At 33.3% G+C, this 22,771-nt stretch overlaps 2 protein-coding genes across 2 annotated transcripts in view; one reads left to right on the plus strand and one right to left on the minus strand.

The window, feature by feature from the left end:
- LOC106685080 (methyl farnesoate epoxidase) overlaps positions 1-21,414 on the plus strand; it is a 55,662-nt gene extending 34,248 nt beyond the window's left edge. The window contains exons 4-10 of the mRNA XM_014427571.2: positions 598-749; positions 3,634-3,888; positions 8,181-8,292; positions 14,162-14,342; positions 16,693-16,810; positions 19,420-19,561; positions 21,027-21,414. Of these exons, the coding sequence (XP_014283057.1) occupies positions 598-749; positions 3,634-3,888; positions 8,181-8,292; positions 14,162-14,342; positions 16,693-16,810; positions 19,420-19,561; positions 21,027-21,205 (1,139 nt within the window). The 3' untranslated portion in view covers positions 21,206-21,414. The remainder of the gene's footprint in view (positions 1-597; positions 750-3,633; positions 3,889-8,180; positions 8,293-14,161; positions 14,343-16,692; positions 16,811-19,419; positions 19,562-21,026) is intronic.
- Positions 21,415-22,206: 792 nt separating this feature from the next.
- Positions 22,207-22,626, minus strand: LOC136795384 (uncharacterized). The gene has a single exon (XM_067045744.1). The coding sequence runs from the start codon at positions 22,624-22,626 to the stop codon at positions 22,207-22,209; it is 420 nt and encodes a 139-aa protein (XP_066901845.1).
- Positions 22,627-22,771: the final 145 nt, after the last annotated feature.

A 22,771-nucleotide genomic window follows, 5' to 3' on the forward strand; every position in this document is an offset into this window, starting at 1 on the left:
TAGTAAATCTGATCTAAGTTAAATTGGAGTGTTACAGGCGTGTAGAGAAACTACCCATTGGTAGCACTCTAATGACATTTTAGATTAGCTGGTCTCTTAGCCATCTTCTTTTCAGGCACCTCGGAGGATTGTCAGGAATGGAAGAGGATGCAAGATTAGAAACTAGGGAGTTTGAGTGGTTAGAGAGTTTATGATGGAAGGAGTGATATCTGGTTCGGGCTAGATCGGTTACATAGGGAACATTAAGGTCTTCTTGTATGATTTTATTTGTGACAAAGTAAGGAGCATTGAGGATTTTATGAAGGATTTTGGATTGTAAGGATTGAACACGAGAGGAATTCGAAGGGTTTTTTTTTATACTTAAGATATAAAAAAAAACGTTATATGTGACATGGGCAATTAGCCTGCAAATGAGATAAAAAACGATAACATCAATATTTGAGGTTGTCTCCTTGAAAATGGCCTGAGGGCCGAAACGTTGGAAAGTTTTTTAAGAATAAAAGTTGAGAGTAAAATGGATCAAAATTGTGTATATTAATAATAAAAAATTAATAATGCCGATTGCTATTACTAAATATTAAAATTTTTTTTTTCCAGGGCTCGTTTTTGTGGACGGTGATTTCTTCAATGAGCAGAAAAGGTTCGTCATGAAACATTTAAAGTCATTTGGTTTAAATAGGAGCATAATGGAAGACAAAATAAGTGCTGAGACTGAAGATCTTGTCCAACACATCCTTAAACATTGCAAGGTTTGATATTTTCTCTAGTTTAACATATTTTAATACCAATAGATACAAAATAAATATAGTAGTGTGTATAGTTTTCTATAGATTCTCATTCTATATTCTCAGGTTTTACTAAAAAAATATGTTGAAGATCCCAAATGAATATTTAAAATGTATAGATTTAAAAATATCCCATCGAAAATCGATTGAGGTAAGCGCAAGGACTTCATAAGATCCAATTATAAAAGCTAAATCGACTTTGTTTTAGTAGGATTGTCTACTAAAGTAGTGGTTGCCTAATATATGTTTAGTATGTTATATATATGTTTAGTATGTTTGCCTTCCGATAAACCTAACCAAAGCACATCTCTCTTGTTAAAGCTACCTCAAATCGACTATGTCTTTTTGTTGGAAGGCTTTAAAATAAACAAAAAAAACAAAACAAACTGGCTAACATTTATTTGGTTCAATTTAAACATTTGAAAACTAAAAACTAAAATATGCATGTAAAAATAAAAAGGCCTTTCAGATAAAAATAAAATTAGATAAATAAATTAAGAAAACAAAAGAGACAAATTTACAAACAATATAAATATGTAAAATAAATACTGTTCGACGAAACGTTTGCTCCACTCCGATAGATCCCAGGAAGAGTGCTGCCGAGATAGGTCGCAGCTCTTGTTGCTAAATAAATCGCTGCAATGGTCCAGAGTTGGTGTAGTGGCTCATTGATGGTCCGAATATCCTACAGTCGTATTGTATTAGGGGAGCCGACAAAATGAACGCAGGCAGGGCTGTTAATGACGCTACCAGGGCCAGTAATTAGTCGGAACTGCAATTAATAAAGTGGAAACAGAAAAGGTCTGGTTCCGAACTGCAATGACTCACTAACTCACTAAAAATGTCCAAACTATTAAATTATAAGGGCAGACAGGGCTGCTTAGACGCTACCACAGCCAAAAATTAGCCGGAACTGCTCTAAAAAAACTAAGATGGTCGGTCCGTTGCTAGGTGACGCTTCTTAGCAACAATTATCACCCCTAACAACTGTCTCTATTACTCATTATTACAAACAACTATAATTACACATTTTTCTTTTCAAATAACTAAATCTTAATAAAACTATACAAATAAAAATAAATGTAACTAAATTAAATACTAATAAGACTCAAATACTATTTACAAGGTAATTATATATATTATGGCGTTAACACCTCTCTTAGGCTGTTTTCTCAAGAATACTTCTATTTCATTGTTCCAACTTTTCTTTGGACTACCTCATCTTCTTCTACCATCAATTTTCCACGATTGTACTTCCCTTTGTACTAAAGGTATCAGTCTTCTTTCGAGCGTTATATTTAAACGTACACACCAATTCAGGCATTATTTTTAAACATCCATGTGACTTCAGATGTTTTTCCTCAATATCATCCACGATATTTTATTCAACTTACTGTCATATTTGTTACATTTTATGAGCTATATTAATAGTTTTAATTCGCTTATAAAAGCTCTAACTTTACCTTTCAGTAAAATTTAGAAAAGCTATGCCTTGGATTTATGTTGTGAAACGAAAATTCAAAAAAAAAAATATAGATACAGCTTATACAACACAACTTGACAATGTTAGTTTCGTATAGCATATTCCAACTGAGTTACATTAAAATGTATTTAGGGATTAAACAACATTCTTTCACATTAAATGTTTTGTGATTGTTTTTCAACTTACTGTCATATTTCTGACTCATACATCCTGGATAATTCTGACCTCTCGTCACCTGTATTCCATTTCTCCTGCCAGAAGGAGAAATGGAATACAATCATTCTTTAATCACATTACAGTTTGCTCTATATGTTATAATACTCAATATTATACTTCATAATAATATTGATATTTTATTTATTAATTGATATTTACAATTAATAAATAAATTATATATAAATTATTAATAAATAAATAATTCATGCATACAACATGAAATTTGGTGTTAGTTATACAACGGTATGACACAGACATAAGGAGAATATACCGATTAATAGAACTCTCTAAAAGATCTCGAGGACACATCCTTTTCAGACGCCTATAAGGATTATCTGGTAATGAAGGAGAAATCAGGCTAGAAAAAGTGGGTGTGGATGGTTGGGACGTTTATCATGGAAGAATTGCTGTCTGGTTCTGGTCAAATTGGCTATATATATGGAACAACGAGATCCTGATAGATGACTTGATTTGTGACAAAGTAAGGATTTTACGAAGGATTTTGGATGGTAAGAATTGGATACGATAATTTAATTGAACCGCAAAGCTCAATTTCTTTGTAATTAGTAGGAACCTTAGACCGTTTGTCTAGAAAGTGTTGCAATAGTCGCGAGTCGTAGAGCTGTCATTTCATTCTTGTTTGAGGATTCCATATTTTTCCATAGCTGTTTGTCCAGATATTGTCCTAGGTAACGGATTAATTCGATAGAAATAAGTTGGATATTATACTGTGGGGCAGGATGTAATGGATTTAAAAGAGAGAATAAATGTGATTTGGATTGATTTAATGGATTTATTGGATTAATTTTAATCCTACAGTTTTGACTCCATTCTTTAAGGATAGTGATGTGGGATTGGAGAGCTTGCCATACAATGGAAGAGTCATTATTTACTGATAATAGACTTGTGGCATATGCATACGCGGTTAGGTAGTGTTGGGATATCAGCTGTACAAAAGATAGGACCAAGAACACTACCCTGAGATACACAAACAAACTGTATTTGACAAGTAGCTTATAAAACACAGTTTCACAAAAATGTTGATTGATTTCTTATTGCATTGGCTCAATTATACTGGTGGGTTTTGAACTTTTAAGTTAAAATATATGTTAAGGTCTCAATATCAAATCATTTTATTTTATTTTACAGGACGGAGTGGATTTGCCAAGCATTTTCGACATAAGCATAATGAACATTCTATGGTCTCTTGTATCTGGAAGAAGGTTCGAGTTGGACGACAAAAAAGCACAAGTTTTGATCGATACCATCCACGCCAGTTTTCGCCTCCAAGACATGTCGGGAGGCATACTGAACCAAATGCCCTTTCTTAGGTTCATTTGTCCAGAACTGACGTCATTCAATAAACTCAAGGCTGTTCTTACCAAACTCACATCTTTTGTTAAGGTAAAAATATTTTCTCTATCCACTATTCCTACCCTACGTCTTGGCTTGAAGTCCCACAACAAAATTTCCTGTCTTTTCTGCAATTCAAAATACCCTATTTCAGTTTTTTCATGTAGTTTACCGGGTTCCTTGTTCTACCCCATGTTGTAATTCCTTCTATACCGGCGAAACTAAGAATCAACTTAAAACGTTATTTCCTAACACAAAACTTCTATCAGCTCCTGTAACCCTTTCGCCTTTAAATTGTCAGAACACGCTATAAACCTTAATTATTCTCTTAACTTCGATCAATCTTCAATTCCTGTTGCTGTCTCAAACCATAAAAAACCGCCTCATTTCGAAATCCATTCATATAAATTTAACAGAGAATTCAATCAATCATAAAGTCACATCTTAACCCTTATAAAATCTCCATAAATCTTCTTTCTGTACATTCTGCATTTCAGAAGCTCACTTCTCTGTCATGAATTTTATTTGGCTTTATTTTTTAATTATTTATTAATTAATTCTCTCCCCCCTACTTACTTTATTACTTTATATTTACTATCCATTATTTTTCTTTTATATTTTTATATCTTATTTTTCACTTCATATTCATATGTTACTCCCAACTTACGTATACTTACATTAATTACTTTATTATTAATGTTTCTACTATATAATTTACACACCCCTGTACCCCTATTTATTTTGTATATTGTCTTTGCATTATATATAATGTATCCATTCTTTTTGGGTATGTATAATTTTTTATTTAAAATAATTTCTTTCCCCCTATGACCTATGAATATTATCATATAATGTTTGCCTATTTTTAACATTTCCTTTAATTTTCTGATAATTTTTAATTTAATATTATTTTCAAATTTGAAGTTTTCTGCTGTCAATCCCCACTACTTCTCTAAACATTCTGTTAACAGTTCACTTTCGCACCGTTAGGTATGTTTCCTATCTTTTTTTTATTCTTATCCCCCTTTTCCCATCTTTTACTTTGTACTGTATTTTATATTTCTTCTTTTTTATCTGTTATTTTTTTCTGTTTTTATTAATTGTCTAAAACCTTTTAATATTCTTATTTAATTTTTACATTTTACTGTACCTCTTTTTAATTTCTAATTCACTTTGTTCATTTATGTTTACATCATTTAAGTGTTTGAATCTAATGAAGTCCTTGAATCTAATTAAGTGTTTTAACCCTAATGAAGTTAAGCTAAAATTTTAAAGCTATAAAATGTCCTCAAACCCCATCATGTCCATCATCCCAAGTCCATCTGTATTAAGTACACCTTCAACAGAAGGCCAGGTGCTAGCTCACTTTAGAATAATGGTTGGGCTAATAAATGGACTTTAATTAAATTGAAGAACTTTTACGTGAAAGAAAATGAATGTATAGAGTTGTGGACATTGAACTAGAGAGAAATAATATATAATAATCAATGAAATTACAGGTTATAATGTGGTATTGAAAAAGAAATGTGTGTGAATATATAATTTTAAAATTTTAAAGACGATGCTTATTTATCCCTATTCCGTCAGTCTGCTGGTGTACCTCAGTGTAGTCCTATGGTCCTATCCTTTATACAGTTTTCACAGCTGACATCCCAACCCATCCTAACACTATCCTCACCACGTATGCCGATGATACATGTCTATTGTACCCTCCAATCCCTCATCACCACCCTTGAAGAAAGGTGCCAAAATTGGAGGATAAAAATTAATTCTAATAAATCCCACCAAATCACATTTACGCCTCGTCGTAAACCAATGACCTCTTGCCCAACAATATCCTTTAATAATGCCCCACTTATTCCTGTCGAACAGATCCGTTACATAGGACTACATCTCGACAAACGACTGACATGGAATCCTCATACAAGACTGAAATGACAGGAAACTGCTCGTAAATTTCGACTATTACAACATTTAATAGACAAACGGTCTAAATTACCAATCCATTATTACCAATAGCCTATCTGGACATACGGAGTTGAGCTTTGGGGCTCCACTAAACCATCAAATTCCTCTCGAATCCAATCCTTACAGTCCAAAATCCTTCGTAAAATCCTTAACACTCCTTACTTTGTCACAAATCAAGTCATCTATCATGACCTCAATGTCCCATATGTTGCCGATTTGGCCAAAACCAGATACCATTCCTTCCATGGAAAACTTCCCAACCACCCAAATCCACTTGTTTCTAACCTGGCTTCTCCTTCATTACCTAATAATTCTCCTAGGCGTCTGAAAAGAAGATGGCCTCGGGATCTTCTCCTCTAGAAATGTTATTGGAGTTCTATGAATAGGTAGGTTCTCCACATGTATGTACCATGTCACTATCTCACCTACAGCAAATTTACTTGTTGTATACATGTTATACAGTTGTAAATAACAATAAATAAATGATAAAAAAAAAAATTTAAAGTGAATTCAGCGAACAAAATTCATGGATGCGCCAGTGAGCCCGAAGATCCGGTTACAGAAATGAAAATAGAGTGCACTCACCCAGCTGGACTTTTATGAGGATGAAGGTGGCATCCCCTCTCTTCTTATTTTCCTATCTCCCTGATAGCCTCGTCCCAAGTTCGGGAGCTTCTTTCCTAAGTTACTCTCGCATGTTAATTGGAATAAGTAGAGGAACAAAGATGATTTGCGAATATTTCACAGAAGGAAAAATTGAGCTTTTTGACGTTTGGTTCGGGGCACAGCTAGTCTTTTACTATCTTGGACACATGGGGCGCTAGTGTTGCCACAGCATATGCAAATTAATTGCTATTATGCATGTGCGTGAGTTGTGGGAGGTATTTTCTGTTCATAACTTTAAACGGATCAACATCAATTCTAATCGATTCCCTTATTTTTAATTGGATTGGCAGTTTTATCATTGGTGATACCAAATATTTCTTCGGATTCATTCTCTATTCCCATTCATTTGTAGAATTCAATCTGGCCTTCATAATGAAGTTGATTTTATGAAATTATTTTAAATATCTTAGTACACTGATGGCCCAAGACTGAAACGACAAGAAACTGCTCGTAGATTCCGATTGCTGCAACACCTAATTGATAAACGCTTTAAACTTCCCATTCATCACAAAAAATTAGTATATACTGCGATAATCAGACCAATTTGGACATATGGAATTGAGCTCTGGGGCTCTACCAAACCTGTATCCAATCCTACGTAAAATCCTTGAAGCTCCTTTATTACGTTACCAATAAACTCATTCACAAAGACCTTAACATCCCATTCGTTGCAGATTTGGCTCAAAACAGATATGCATCTTTTCATTCCAAACTCCTTACCCATCCTAACCCATTAATTCTTAATCTCTCATCCTTAATAATCCCTGATAATCCTCCGAGGCGTCTGAAAAAAAGATGGCCATGGGACCTTCTAATTTAAATTAATGCTTGAAGTACCACCAATGAGTGGTTCATTCCCAAGATTTTCAAGTCAATATGAAACATACAACATATTTACTAATTGATATATAGGGAGATGGTCAGGGTTGCGGTCAATAGAAAACAAAAATAGTTCCCAAATATAGTTTAATATAAAAATAGTTTGTTCAACTTATTTATTTGGACAGCCCTGATGAAGCCCTGCAAAGTGGGGCGAAACGTTGGAAAATAAATAGTTGTAAACTATTTTTGTTTCTCTATTGACCGCAACCCTGACCATCTCCCTATCAATTTTTACGGTCAACTATACATACATATATACAATATTTACTAATTGTATTTATTATTTGTACAGTTGTAAATCACATTAAATAAATAAAAAAATATACATATAATTTAATTCAGATAAATGTTTTTTTCACTCGAGTTGAATATATTTTTATTGGAGTAGGTAGCTCTGTGATAAGGTTGTGGAAGATAATTATTTTCTGTTTCACTGTACCCCTGAGTCAGCCCTGTGGGTTTGGGATCCGAGGTTCACCCAGTTTCATAAAGTGTGTACTCTTGATAGGGGAAAAATCTGGTGGTCCCAGTGTGATTATGAACAAATAACCACCTTGCACAACTTACAGACAAACTTGGTCCAGTAAAGTACTTCCTTATAAAGTACTGACCCTTCATAGGTTGTAGTGAAATAGATTTGTTTTTTTTAAATAATCTATATAAATATTCAATATCAAAGATATTCTAGGCCAAAGATCTTTATAATAAAATGTCAAGAAATAAGAAAAATAAGAAAAAACTGAAATACCATTTTTCATTCGACACTTAATTGATCTCTTGTAATATATCATAATAATTAAAAAAGATAATTTTTTTTTTAATTTAAGGGAATAGTTGATGAACATCAGAAAACTGTATCGAGTTACGAAAACAGAGATTTGATTGATGCATTCTTAAATGAAATGAAGAAACATGAAGGCAATAAAAGTACTTTTACAGGTAAATGCTATTTCAAAATTAAAATTTTTCAAAATGTCATTTTAAGAGAATCAAGTTAAGAGCTGAAAGAGATCTGTTGGAATCTTATCGATATAAATTTTCTTTGAAACGATAATTATTAATATAATTGAAGACAGAGATTGGCAAAAATTAGCAAAAGATGAAACTAATAGCTAAAATTACCATAGATACGACCCTTATTCATGAATGAATCATTGATAAATAAATATCGTATCCATGGCAATTTTAGCTATAGCTTTATGAATGAATGAAGATTTATGAATGAATCATTGATAAATAAATATCGTATCCATGGCAACTTTAGTTATTAGTTTCAACTATAGCTAATTGTTGTCCAACAATGATTGAAGACCTTATGGAATATTTTAATAATATGTACCAATGTTATTCACTAATGTGTTTTATTCTGAGATATTTAGGTTAGTTTTATTTTGAAGTATTATATATCCAATTAGTATCCTTTAATTTTCATTTATTTTATTATTAAATTTTCCTTTTATTGTTTCTATATATTTTTATCTTACAAAGAAGTTTTCTTTGAATGTTCTTTTACTGAACAAAAGATCAACGGTGTCAATCAATACTTGTTCCCGGGCCTTGTTTACCCTCTCCAGACTGCTCCCCTTACAAAGATACGTCCTACGGTATTGGAGGGCATTGATACCAATATCCGCAGGAGTATCAAGGCCACCATCGGGCTCCCCGCTAACACCTCGTCGGCGATGCTGTACGCACCCAGGAGGTATCGAGGACTGGGTCTGATCCGCTGTCAATAGGAACCTCCACTGCACCATTGGTCCATTACCCAGCGACTGTCGAATGTTCCGGATGCCCCATTCCAGTCTACATTCAATTACGAAGTCGAAATCGCGGCATGTACCCATAGACTGGCGGTGGATCAGGGCTATCAAAGTGTGAGAGCTCTACGGCAGTCGTTGTGTGAGAATGCTTTCGAAGAATGGGCCAAATGCAGGTGGCAGAGTATTGGTGTTCGCCATTTCAAAGAGATCCCAAAAAGCTAATAGATATATATGTGAGAAGCAGGTGCTCTCGGGGTCAGAATGGGCGAACGCCCTGAAACTAAATATCAACTACGCACCCCTGCATGGAGTTCCAGGGGCCAGTGGACAGCAAGGAGAGGTTGGGTCCCTCTGTCGCATTTGCGAGTCTGAAACACCAGCCCATGTGCTGGGAAAATGCCCCAACAAATCCCTCCTTACAACACGCCGTCACCACAGGGTCAAAGAAGAATTGATGAAGTTCCTTGAAAGAAAAGACTTCACCTGCTTCGAGGAGGTTTATTGCGTTTACACCAACGGATCCGTAATATACGCCGATATTGTCGCATTTGCAAAAGTCAGAAACGGCTGTGGTCTTAGATCCGACAGTAAGATTTGAGAGTAATGACTGGAACAGGAAGGTGGAGTGGAAAGGGGAAAAAAAATGGAAATATATGAAAAATGCATCCCTTTCCTCAAGGAAAAATTCCGCGAGACCTTCGGAGAGAGAGATAGTTCACCGTGAGAGGCCTCTGGTTTGGATCTTGCGGAACAATACCAGATAGAACAAGGAGCTTCTTAGGAGGACTAAGGTGTTAGCATTGAGGATATTGCCATAAAATATTATTTTGGACTCTGGGGATCATACTCCATTGCCTGCTTGCGTATTAGCTCTAGTTTATTTATTGTTTTATTTATTTATTTTAGTAGGTGGACCTGTCGATTTGTGTGTTTTAACTTATTTATTCATTAAATTATTTTATTTTTATTATTACTATTATTTTTTGTTTTTAATTTATTTTTTTACTTATGTATCCAATCTAGTATTTCTTTTAACCAACTTTTTATTATATTTTCCTTTCGATTTAATACATAAGTTTTGTTTTGGTAAAATGTTTACCATTATTTGTAATTTATAATTATTTGTTTGTTTTACTGTAAACTGATCTACTACTGTGACTAGTATTTCTCTGGTTTGATCTCGCGCTGCTGTCTGATATTGAATTTGTTTAACGGGTCACTGAGGAGAATCTGAGAGGGGGAATTCGGGAGAGTGAATTTGTCGATCAAATGAAATAAAAATTGTGAAATGGAATGGTCAAGAGAGGGAAAAAGAAAAAAGGAATAAATTTAAATCTTTGTATTTGATGTGTATACTGAAATTTGTAATTGTAAATGAAAACTGTGGGAAAAAAAATGTTTTCTTTCTATTTTATAGAATGTATATAATATTATTATACCATGTAAAAATATGTAATTTATATATGTCCGATTCCGGATTGATAAGTATGCTGTGTAATGAAGCAACCTTATGTATTTGGGCAGCATGAATGAATAAAGTATTTCTCTCTCTCTCTAACAACCATCTTATCATTTATCATTTTCTTGTAGTTTTTTTTACTTTTATATTTTCTTCTCTTTTATATCTTCTATTATTTATTTTTATATCATATATTGTTTACTTTATTCTTTATTTTTACCAACCATATTATAGTGCATATTCACATTTTCCTTTTTCTTTCTCTTCCTCTTTCTATCTCTTTCACCTCTTATTTTATCTTTATAGACTCATCCATATCGGGGGATATTTAAATTTTCTATTTCTATTTTTTATTCTCTACCAACATAGTATTTAAAGCCCCAAATTAACTATCCGTAGGACCTAGATTAATCTGGGCATAGTGTATAGTACAAATAGGCTCTGGCTCCAACAATGACTGTGATGAGGTGAGATCGGGCACTCTGAATCTGTCTTCGATTTTCTTGTCTCTATTTCTATATTTAGTTAATCATCGAATTCTATCATAGTCCATATTTAAATTATTTTTCATAAGTGTTAACTACGTAAAATGATTGATTATTTCAAATTAACAAAATTTAAGGTGCCTTAGAGGAAGAATTTTTTTTAATTCTGCATTGAAGCCAGGTTAAACTCTATCAATAAGGATAAAAATCTAACCGATATTACAGATCATTTGATTGTACAGCAGAATTGGGCAACTATGAAACTAGTAGCTAAAATTGCCATGGTTACGATATTTATTTATCAATGGTTCATTCATGAATAAGGGTCGTATCCATGGCAACTTTAACAATTAGTTTTAGCTTTAGCTAATTTTTACACATCTCTGAATCTAAATCGTTTGTGCTGTTTTCTAAAAAATCTAAAAATAGTAAAAATTGTTTCTATAAAGCGTTACTTGCACTAAATATGTAATTTCAGTTACGTATGATTTTTCCTGTTTGAGTTAGTTAGTTCAAATAGACTCTGGGGATCTCAAAACGTGTATTTTCGTCGAAAACTCGAAATAAAAATTTTCCTCTACTATAATATCCCCCTTACTATATATTATATGTATAGTGTGAAGTAAAAACAAGGTAATCTACCTTTTCCTAAACGTTTCTATTTATCAAAGTTTACCTTAAAGTCAAGAGCCAAATTAAATTAATTTCAAAATAGCAATAGCTTCTAACTAACTGCTGATTAGATTTAGAACTGGTGCAGTTTCAAATTAAAAATAATATACGTGCGACTATTACTCTTTAAAACTTGTTAGGATGAAACATAACCAATATGTAAATTGACAGAGAAATCTTTCTCGATTAAATGAAATTTCTCTTTTATTCATTAATTTGCTTTATTCTGTTCTCTAAGAAACAAGTTTTGGGTTTATGATAGAAATAATTTAGAAAATTTCCTAAGTAATGAGAAAATAATGCGTGTATGGTAGTACTTTATCTGGTTGTTGACTGACTTTTATCATTGTTAAATTTTAAATTCAGTTGTCAAACGATGGAAGTAATGTACTTTTTTACTTTTCTTACTTTTGGAGATTTTTTGCCATCATTCAGGTCCCTCCACTTTTCTCTATCCCACCAATCTTCCTCCTAAAGTCCCCTATCGACCATGTCTTCCTCTGCGCAGTCCTTCCACCGGGATCGGGGTCTTCTTCTCCTCCGTCTTCCTGGTTGTTCCCATAGCAGAAGTCTCTTCGGCCACCTACGTTCTGGCATCCGCTGATAGTGCCCATACCGTTTCAGTCTGCTCCTTCCAATCCTCTCCAGAACTCCATCGGTTACCCCTAGCCTGCTTCTAATATCTTCATTCCTGATTCTATCCAGGCGGATTATTCCCAGGCATCTCCTCCAGAAATCCATCTCTGCTGCTTGTAGTTTGGAGTAGAGTGCTGGGCTAAGTGTCCAGGTTTCTGCGGCGTAGTTAAGTGAGTTAAATGATAAAATTAAAAGAATATCTAGTCACATTTACACTCATATATACAATATTTACACAATCGACCTGAGGATCCCTGAGCCCATCCTAACCCCCACTTGTGAGGGGTAGAGCAGAGCCCATAAGATCCCAGCGCATCCCACTCGCTGCATCACTGGTGATGAGTCAGTGGAGGCTGAGCAAGTGCGCTAATTAAGTATTAACGTTCAAATTCGCAATCATACAATATCACACATAATATATAATTTATAATCTTAATATTTTCTTGAGACTGGTAATTCTTTAATAAATAACTCAAATACTATCCAATTATAGTCTCAAAACTTTATTTCTTTTATTCGTCCAACGTTTCGGCCAATCCGGCCATCTTCAGGGACATCTACTCAATACCACTTTGCAAACATATAATTTAAAACACTCTAAAACTTAATTCAGGCTATTCTGCCCAGGTCAAAACATTTATATCTAATTAATTAATTATCCATTAAAAACACAGTCAAAAATTATTTCTCTGCAAACACTATTAATAGACATTTATCACAACCTCTCACAATAGTGTTTGCAGAGAAATAATCTTTGACTTTTAATGGATAATTAACTAATTAGATATAAATGTTTTGACCTGGGCAGAATAGCCTGAATGAAGTTTTAGAATGTTTTAAATTATATGTTTGCAAAGTGGTATTGAGTAGATGTCCCTGAAGATGGCCGGATTGGCCGAAACGTTGGACGAATAAAAGAAATAAAGTTTTGAGACTATAATTGGATATTATTTGAGTTATTTATTAAATAATATATAATATTCATGCATAACACTCCAGTAGAAGAGAAAAAACTACAGAAAAATAAGAAAAATAGTGCTCACTAAATTAAAAGAAAAAAATCTAAATTTAAAATAATAATGTTAAAGGAATAAATAAATAAAAGATATTCCTACATTGATTTCTATAAATAAAAATATAATTATATTTCAAAATTAATTAAATAAAACTAATCACCTAATAAAAATAAAACGAAATAACTTATGCAGAAGACAATGAAATGAAAACTTATTCACACCTATATACAAGATTTACATTCTACTGGGGAACTCCGAGCTAAGCCATGCCACTCCCGTGCGGAACATAAGGGAGAGATACGAGTGCTTCTTTCCCAGCCACGTCACTGGTTTTGAGGGTCAGGGAGACCAAGTGAGAGCGTTTGAGCCGCATACACTCATCACTAGAGAGAAGAAGGTGGCCACTGCCAGAACTCCTACAACAATTCATCAAGATATCGGGACCAATGCCGTTTCAACCTTCTAGGAGGATTATAGGAGTGGTTAGGGCTAGATAGGGATTGTGCCAAGAGATTAGGATAGTAAATAAGGTTTTGATGGAAGTTGGTAAATCTAGAAGGAATAATGTCTAGGATATAACGGATTTTGGGGTCATGTTGTAAGGTTTTGTTGGTTACGTAATATGGAGTATTGTTAAAAATAAAAAAATAAATAAAAACTATTAGGTACGTATATTAAATGTGATCAGTTAGTTTTTTGGAGTAAATTAGCTAATAAAGTTTTTGATAAAAAATACTATGTGAAAATTATGCTGTAAGTTAAAACGTCTGAAATTTGCAGAGAAACAGCTGATAATATTGCTACTGGATCTGTTCCTTGCTGGACCAGAAACATCAACGGCGACATTGGGCTTTGCCGTTCTTTATCTTCTCCACTATCCTCACGTCCAAACCAAGCTGCAGAACGAGCTGGATGCAGTGATTGGGAAAGGAAACCAGGTCACTATGAAGGATAAACCTCGGTAAAAGAATTTTCGATCAATACCTAAACAATTATTCTGTAATAAATTCGGATGTAAATCAATTATTATCCGCAATCTAGTCATAAAATTTTATTGCAATCAAATAGGAAACTTACAAGTACATAATGTTTTTCGAAATTATCCCCTTGCTTTTTAACACACTTGGTCCATCGTTGTACAAGCTTCATGCCCTCACAAAGGAAGGTTTTCGGTTGAACTACAAGCCAGGAATGCTGCGCTACTTTCATTGCTTCGTCCGAAGTAAATCGACTACCCTTTAATGCCTTTTGAGTAAACAAGTTCGGGACTATATGAAGTACCAGTACTTCAAAATTGAGTTGATCATTAAATCACCTCGTTGCACAACCGTTAGTCTAGTAACAGTATTTTCTTATCAAGTACTGTATCCTTAACCCTTAATACGGGTTGCAGAGGTACATAGTTTAATTATTTTTTTTTAATTGATAATGCCCGTCGGCATACTACTGAAACACTTCAGAAACTCAATGTTGAAGTACTGGCTAATCCTCCATATAGTCCCAATCTTGCCCTTTCTGACTATCACTAGTCACTGGTCCACTCAATGAGACATTAAAGGGCAGTCCATCCGCAGCTCAACTGAAAACCTCCCTTCATGAGGGCATCATGAAACTTGTACAACGATGTACCAAGTGCTTTGAAAAGCAAGGGGACTATATCGAAAAATGATGTACTTGCAAGTTTCCTATTTCATTACAATAAAATTGTATAACTATATTGTGGATAATAATTGACTTACTCTTGTATAACCATCATAATATAATTAACCCTTTGCACTCGACAACGTTTCTGACGTCACCTACTTGCAACTCGACGCCATTTTTTCACAAAAACGTTCTCTAGAATCGTAAAGTACAACTTTAGAACCAATTAAAGTATGAAAGCATAAAATTTGATTAAGATATATTTATGGACATTGAAGAACACATATTTAAAAAAAAAAGTTATAAGAACGAAATTTATATCTTATAATTTTCTACAGTATGGTAAATTCTGGAGCAGTTCCCAAAATGCATAGCAGGTTGATTTATGCATTTTTCTAAAAAATGTTCACCTGTTTTTTCCAGGCAGAACAAACCATTCAATCCTGGTTGAATATGTAGCTTTTTTAGTCAGTTATCTGACAAAGATGTAGATAAAAGTTTATAATACATCGTTAATCCACTTCGTACGTTCTCTATCGACGTAAAACCGGTTTATTTATTTATCATGCATCTTGCATATTTTGATTTTAGTAGAAACCTACACGAAAACATTTGTTTCTTAAAAAACTGCGGTGAAATAACTTCATTCTTTGTAATCACTAATAATCTTTCAAGTCCCTTCAGAGTGTTATACTAGACTTACGTTGTACCGAGTGCAAAGCGTGAAAAGACTAAAAAAAGTCAACATCAGATATTTTTAGAAGCTGAACATATGTTATTATTAACCAACATTCATTTGTTTTTAAATTTAATATAGTTTAGGAGTGAGTAGCTTATTGTCAAGGCACTGTGCTACTAACTCCAAACACCTTGATTCTAATCCAGTTGTGGCAGATAATTATTTTCTGTTTCACTGTAGCCGTGAATCAGCCCCTCGGGTTCACCGAGTTCCACCCAGCCTCATAAAGTGGGTACCCTTGTTGATTCTGACCAAATCACCTCCTTGCACAACCGTAGGTCTAGTAACAGTACTTGCTTACAAAGTATACCCCTAACCCTTTATGGGTTGTAGCGGTAAAGATTTAACAGATCAACTTATATGAGGAGAGGATCGGTGGTGCGGTCAGCAAAGTTACACAAATAAACAAAACTTATTTATTTGTCCCGATGTTTTGATCTGAATTTTAAGACTTTATCAGGGTGACACTTGGCGATGATTCCGTCTCAATATAATACCTCATTAAGAAATAAAAGAAAAAAACGAGTGTTCAAGTAAATAAATATAATAATCAGGCGGAAACTGCGCTTAAACTAACCCTGAAGAAGGCGTGGAATTCAGTTCGAAACATCGGCACTTACTTTAGCTGAACGTAACCACGGCCATCTTCTTCGTACATCTAAATACGGTCAACTATTAACAACTCATTATGGACGAGCTTATAATAAGAGAAAATTTCTTATCTTTTTTTTATTGTGGCTAATTAACTAATAAATTAGTTTCGAGAGTTTCGATATATTTAACTAGTGGTTGTTGATGTTATATTTTTTTTATCTTGAATTAATAAGGATGGTAAAAAATAAGTGTTGAATTTATATATATTTTCTTTCTAATTATTCATATTTTTTTTTATTCTTGTTATAATTTGAACTTCTTATATGAATTTCAGGCTCATCTACCTCGAAGCATTCACTATGGAACTACTAAGATGTATCAATGTAACTCCAACAACTGTGTCCCATCGTGCTAAAGAGGATGCCGAAGTGTTGGGCTATAGAATTCCAAAGGTTGGTGAAATATCTTTTTTGTTATTTGAATAAATGTAAGATCATCGGCTTAGAATTTAATCCGAGGTTGGACATCATTTTCTAACAGACAATGCGCTCGGTTGAGAGTGTATTATTGCTAGCACAAAATGTTCTATATGTCTGATATCCCAAAATAATATTTATTTAAATTAAGTAATTGTACCTCAGGGTAGTATCCTTGGTCCTATCCTTTATACAGTTTTACAGCTGACATCCCAACCCATCCTATTCTCACCACGTATGCCTATTGTCAGTGAATAATGATTCTTCCATTGTATCCCAATCCCACATCACCACCCTTGAAGAATGGTGCCAAAACTGGAGGATTAAAATAAACCCCACCAAATCACATTTACCCTTCGTCGTAAACCTTCGTCTTGCCACACAGTATCTTTTAATAATACCCCACTTATTCCTGTTGAGCAGATCCGTTACTTAGGACTAAATCTGGACAAACGACTGACATGGAATCCTCATACAAGACTGAAAAGACAGGAAACTGCTCGTCGATTCCGACTATTGCAACATTTACTACAAAGGGTACATTTAGACAAAGGGTCTAAATTGCCAATCCATTACAAAAGACTAATCTACATGACTCTTATAAGGCCCATCTGGACATACAGAGTTGAGCTATGAGGCTCCACTAAACCATCTAATTCCTCTCGAATCCAATTCTTTTCAGTCCAAAATCCTTCGTAAAATCCTTAATGCTCCTTACTTTGTTACAAATCAAGTCATCCATCAGGACATTACATATCCCTTATGTTGCCGATTTGGCCAGAACCAGACACCAATCCTTCCATAATAAACTTCCCAACCACCCAAACCAACTCGTTTCTAGCCTGGCTTCTCCTTCACTATCTAATAATCCTCCTAGGCGTCTGTAAAGAAGATGGCCTCGAGATCTTGTCCTTTAGAACTGTTTTTGGAATTCTATCAATGGGTAGATTCTCCACATGTTTGTATCATGTCACTATCTCACCTACAGCAAATTTACTTGTTGTATATATATAATACAGTTGTAAATAAATTATTTTAAAAAAAATTAAATAATAATAATAATAAATTAAATATATTTATTTAAGCTATATCTTAAAATGTCTATAATTAAGGGGACGTGAGCGCTTAAAGCTAAGTTGGTGACAAGTTTAACAATCTGGTAAAAGAATTATATTCTTTAAATATTAATCCTTAGTCCTTAGAATCCAGCAAGCTTTACTATATGCAAATGCAGTACCATCTGATCGTTTTCAAATCTTCATTTCTCTATTTTTTTGTTACAAATAGAAACTTTTCATTTACCTGTTACGAACACTTTTATATAACACTTACTGTACTCACTAGGGCTGTCACTCAGACTCAACTACTGATATACAACATAATATTCAGACCTACTACATTTCTATATGGTGCACCCCTATTAAACTACTAATACCCAATAGCCCTAGAATCCCTTCAGCGTTATCAGGACAGTATGTATACTACATAAGATTTATAGAACAGTTATTTCATATTTTTGACACTAACTACTAATCTTTGAGAACATTTTTATGAAATGTTGGTTTTTAATAAGCTATATCTTGGGAACTATTGAACGTAAATAGCTCTGTCAGGGCTCATATTTTAGCAAATTTACTCAACTTTAAATAATGCTCTCATAGATTTACTAGTATTGTTGCTAATTTTAAATAACGATTAAAGATAAAGAGCTCTGAATAAAAAATTAATTTTTTTTAATGTTTTTGAAAAAGCCGCCTTCAACTTGATCTTTATTAATTTCAAATTTTTGTAACCCTTTGAGTAGCATGTTTATCTCAATTCACACTATTTGAAATACGTTTTCAAATATCCTAACTCTTGATCATAATCAGATTCTCTCAATGACTAATCATTTTACCAAGAGTATTATAAATTTGTTCAATGATATGTCAAATATCACAATTTGCAGTTTAAATTACGCTTACGAATCCCCAATTTTCCAACTTATTGGGTTTTAAAATTGTTTGGAACTTTTTTAGATACTGTAGCAAATGGTTCTTGAAGTCAGTAATTTTCTTTTCTATTCAAACTCCACATTATATGGATAAATACACAATTTCTCATAGTAAAGAATATAGTTGGTATTAATTTAAAATTTAATAAACTCTTTGTATAAAATGTTCTTTCTCAATTTTCACAGTTTGAAATGTTTTCAAATGTCTGATTTCTGAATCTTTTGGATTTTCAAATAGGAAGGTTTGCTCCTCCTTCTCTTCCCATATTGATGTCGTCCTCTGTACCACCAGGGAACCAGGATTCAGGTCACTGTACCACACTGAATTTACTATTAGTTTGAAGACACAAAGGGAGTTTTAGACTAGCCACAATGTAATCTTATTAGAATTCAATGCCTATTCTCGGAGTAATACCGAGGTACACTAATCATGCAATGTCTTCTTTTTCTGTCTTTTATAACTTCATATATTTTATTTTACTCTTTATATCATGATTTTTAGAGTATATGTGAATGTTCTTTGAAAGCTTTGCCAAAATCTACATATTTGACTATCCACTGAATAGGATTTTGTATTTGTTCTTTCTTCCAGGACTCCATTGTATTGGCGAATTTATATAGCTTGCACATGGACAAGGACTACTGGGGGGACCCTGAGAACTTCAGGCCAGAGAGGTTTATTGATGAAAATGGTGCTATTATTCAACACGATAACTTCATTCCATTTGGATTAGGTATTATTTTGTTACATATTTCATGCATGCTTATTCGCTGATATTTTGATACTCTTAAATTTATAACATCATGATCTATATAGTATGACATAATCACACCAGTCATAATTACTTAAATATGACATATTATTAGGCAAGAGTGTTAATTTCTTTCAAAAGGTTGAAAACATAAGAGGAGAATAGTACGACATACTTTAATTAATGGAAATATGAAAAATATTTTTGTCTAGAATAAATTAATTAATATTTTTGTTTTCCATATTTGAAAAGCTCTTTATTATTCAATTGTCCTACTTTCCTTTTTTTTTTTTAAATTTTTATTTCATAAATGTACAATAATTACTATTGGCTTTGGGATACACTTTTATAAAATACATTTTTCTAGCTACTTATTACAAAACGACAATATTTTACATTTTGGAAAAAACAAAACAAAATAATAATGAAATAAAATAAAATACATATCATTTATTGTGGCTGTGAGTGAGTATTGTATAATTATATGCTTGAAACAATCCTGGATAGGCCCAGGGACTCAAATATGCAACCTTTGGGTTGGGAGACAGGTGTGTTACCACACTGCTACTGTGTGAAAAACTTAATTTCAAGTTATAATTATGAGAGATAGTTGACCGTGGATGATGAACGAGGAGAAGATGGTTGGGGTGTGCGGTCAATGAAAAACACAAATAAGTTTGATTAACCTATTTTTAATGTGCCAACGTTTCGGCTAGAGTTTCTAGCCGTTGGAACATTAAAAATAGGTTAATCAAACTTATTTGTGTTTTTCATTGACCGCACCCCCAACCATCTTCTCCTCGTTAGTTTCAAGTAGTTCAAGTTGGTGGAGCTAGTGAAGCTCTCTCTATATGAGGATAGGCATATTTTATGACAGGTCTTATTACTACTTTATAGAGTATCAATTTATTGCAGGTGGATAATTTTGATCTTTAATAAAATATGGAATTATTTTTTTGCATTTTCTAATTTTTAATTAACATGGCGGTTGAATAACAGTTTAGGGTCTGGTGCAACATCTAAGTATTTAACTGATTTGGTAAAAGGAGTAAGAATATTATTTAAAGCTATTTGATTTTAGTATAGACCATCGTTTTGGGAAAAAAAAATGGCTTCTGATTCTTAATATTTAGATGTAACGCCCATATTTCAAGGTACTTAGATATTTTTTTGAAGACTTCTTTGGGTCTGTTAGTTATTATGTCAATTGGGTAAGATGGGGAGAATAGTGCTGTATCTGAGACAAAGAGGGATATATTAACATTTTAGAATTTTTGATAGTCATTTGTGAATAAGTTAAATAATTTTGAACTTAAACGGAATCCCTGTGGGAGATCGGCAATAGTATGACATTCCTTCTAGTATAAATCATTAAATATATACATTTATAATTTTTCTTATTAATATTTTGTTATTTCACTATCTTAAATCCTCTTCTTTGCTTCAGGTAAAAGAAGATGTATGGGAGAAGCCTTAGCCAAAACAACTATCTTCCTATTTTTGACCTCACTTATGCAGAAGTTCAGATTTCGGCCCATTTCTCAGGAACTTCCGCCAATCAAGTCCCTGGATGGTGCTACAATTTCTCCAGCTTCTTTTCGATGTTTGTTCGAGCCCAGAGAATGAATCAGTGCAGTTTTGTATTTCTTTTGTAGTTGATAAATATATAAGCTCATTTTGGGTTATGGGGCAAAATTATTGTTTTAATGATTGGGGTTCTTGTGTTGTTTTTTGTTTATAATAGCTACTTATGTTATTTTCTATAATATATATACATATACTTATTAGATTCTATGTTACTAATTCTATGTTCAAATATGGTTGTGATATTAATTTAAGTTAGAGAAACATGTATTATATATAATTTTTGTTATTATTACTAATTTTTAGAAGAAAATATGTAAAATTTATATTTTTTTACACATCAAATAAAATGCTTAGAGTACAAATCTAGTTACTATTAGATAAGTTACTGATGAAACTTATTGATTAATTCAAAGAAAGAAACATTTTTATTTTATATATTTGTTCTAATTTAGATGAATTTATGTAATATATTATTCTAATTTAATGTAGAAAATATAAATATCTTTTGATTTTAGTAAATTGTTTTTAATACTATCTAATGATTTAATCGCTCCTTCTTCTTCTTCTTTTACTGGAACAAAAGGCGAATAAAGCCCTTGACCAGCTCAACGGCCGCCTACCATCTTTCTCTATCTTCTGTAAGGAAAACTGGGATCCTCAATTGTTGCAGATACCGCCTCACAGCATCCCTCCATTGGCCCTTCGGCTTACCACGTTGCCGCACACCATCGGGAAGGTAACTGTACAGTTTATGAGCCACTTTTTCCTCGGTCATCCTCATTACATGGCCAAGCCATTTAAGCCTTTGTATCCTTATGTACGAGGAGATGCTACATTTTTTATAGAGCCCAAAAAGTTCACCATTTTTCCTACTTCGCCAATTACCATTCTCGCATACGGGCCCTAAGATTCTCCTCAGAATTACTCTTTCAAACCTGTTTAGCAGGTTAATGCTTTTATTCCTCAGGGTCCAAGTTTTTCCACCCTATGTGATGACTGGCCTTATTAATGTATTGTATAGGGTGAACTTGGTGGTACGGCTAACAAGTTTGCTTTATTAGAATTACAATGGAGAAATAGGTTCCATTTCCAGCAGCAATTCCGCTTTTAACTTCTTCTTCTTCATCCTGGTTCTCATTGATGATAGATCCAAGATAAGAAAAACTTCTTACCACTTCAAAATTAAAGGAGCCCATTTCCAGGCGACTCATCCTCTGGTCCAGAGGCTTCTTACCCAACAGCATAATCTTGGTTTTTTCCTCATTAATATGCAGGCCCATTCTTTTTGCTTCGACATCTATCGCTTCAAAGGCAGTCCTAATGCTCTGCAGGGATCTACTGTTGATGACGACGTCTTGTGCATAAGCTAGAACTTGGGTCATCTTTGTGAATACTGTTCCTTCCTGATTTATTCCTGTTCTAATAATCATCAGATCACTCCTCATCATATCTTTAATCATTCCTTGTAATTACCAAATAAAACATGTCTGTACAACTTATGAATATATTTAGTGCAAAACAGACCTATTTTTCTATTTAACAATTTTACTTTTTAATTTTTATTTAAATTTAAATCTACCAAGCTAAAATACTTTTTAGTCTAAT

Source organism: Halyomorpha halys, unplaced genomic scaffold (assembly GCF_000696795.3).
Source record: "Halyomorpha halys isolate HHAL.00 unplaced genomic scaffold, Hhal_1.1 Scaffold31.1, whole genome shotgun sequence".
Taxonomy (NCBI): Eukaryota; Metazoa; Arthropoda; class Insecta; order Hemiptera; family Pentatomidae; genus Halyomorpha; species Halyomorpha halys.

Excerpts from the sequence above, each read along its gene's own strand:
- LOC136795384 (XM_067045744.1), bottom strand. The coding sequence starts at position 22,626 with ATGATTAAAGATATGATGAGGAGTGATCTGATGATTATTAGAACAGGA.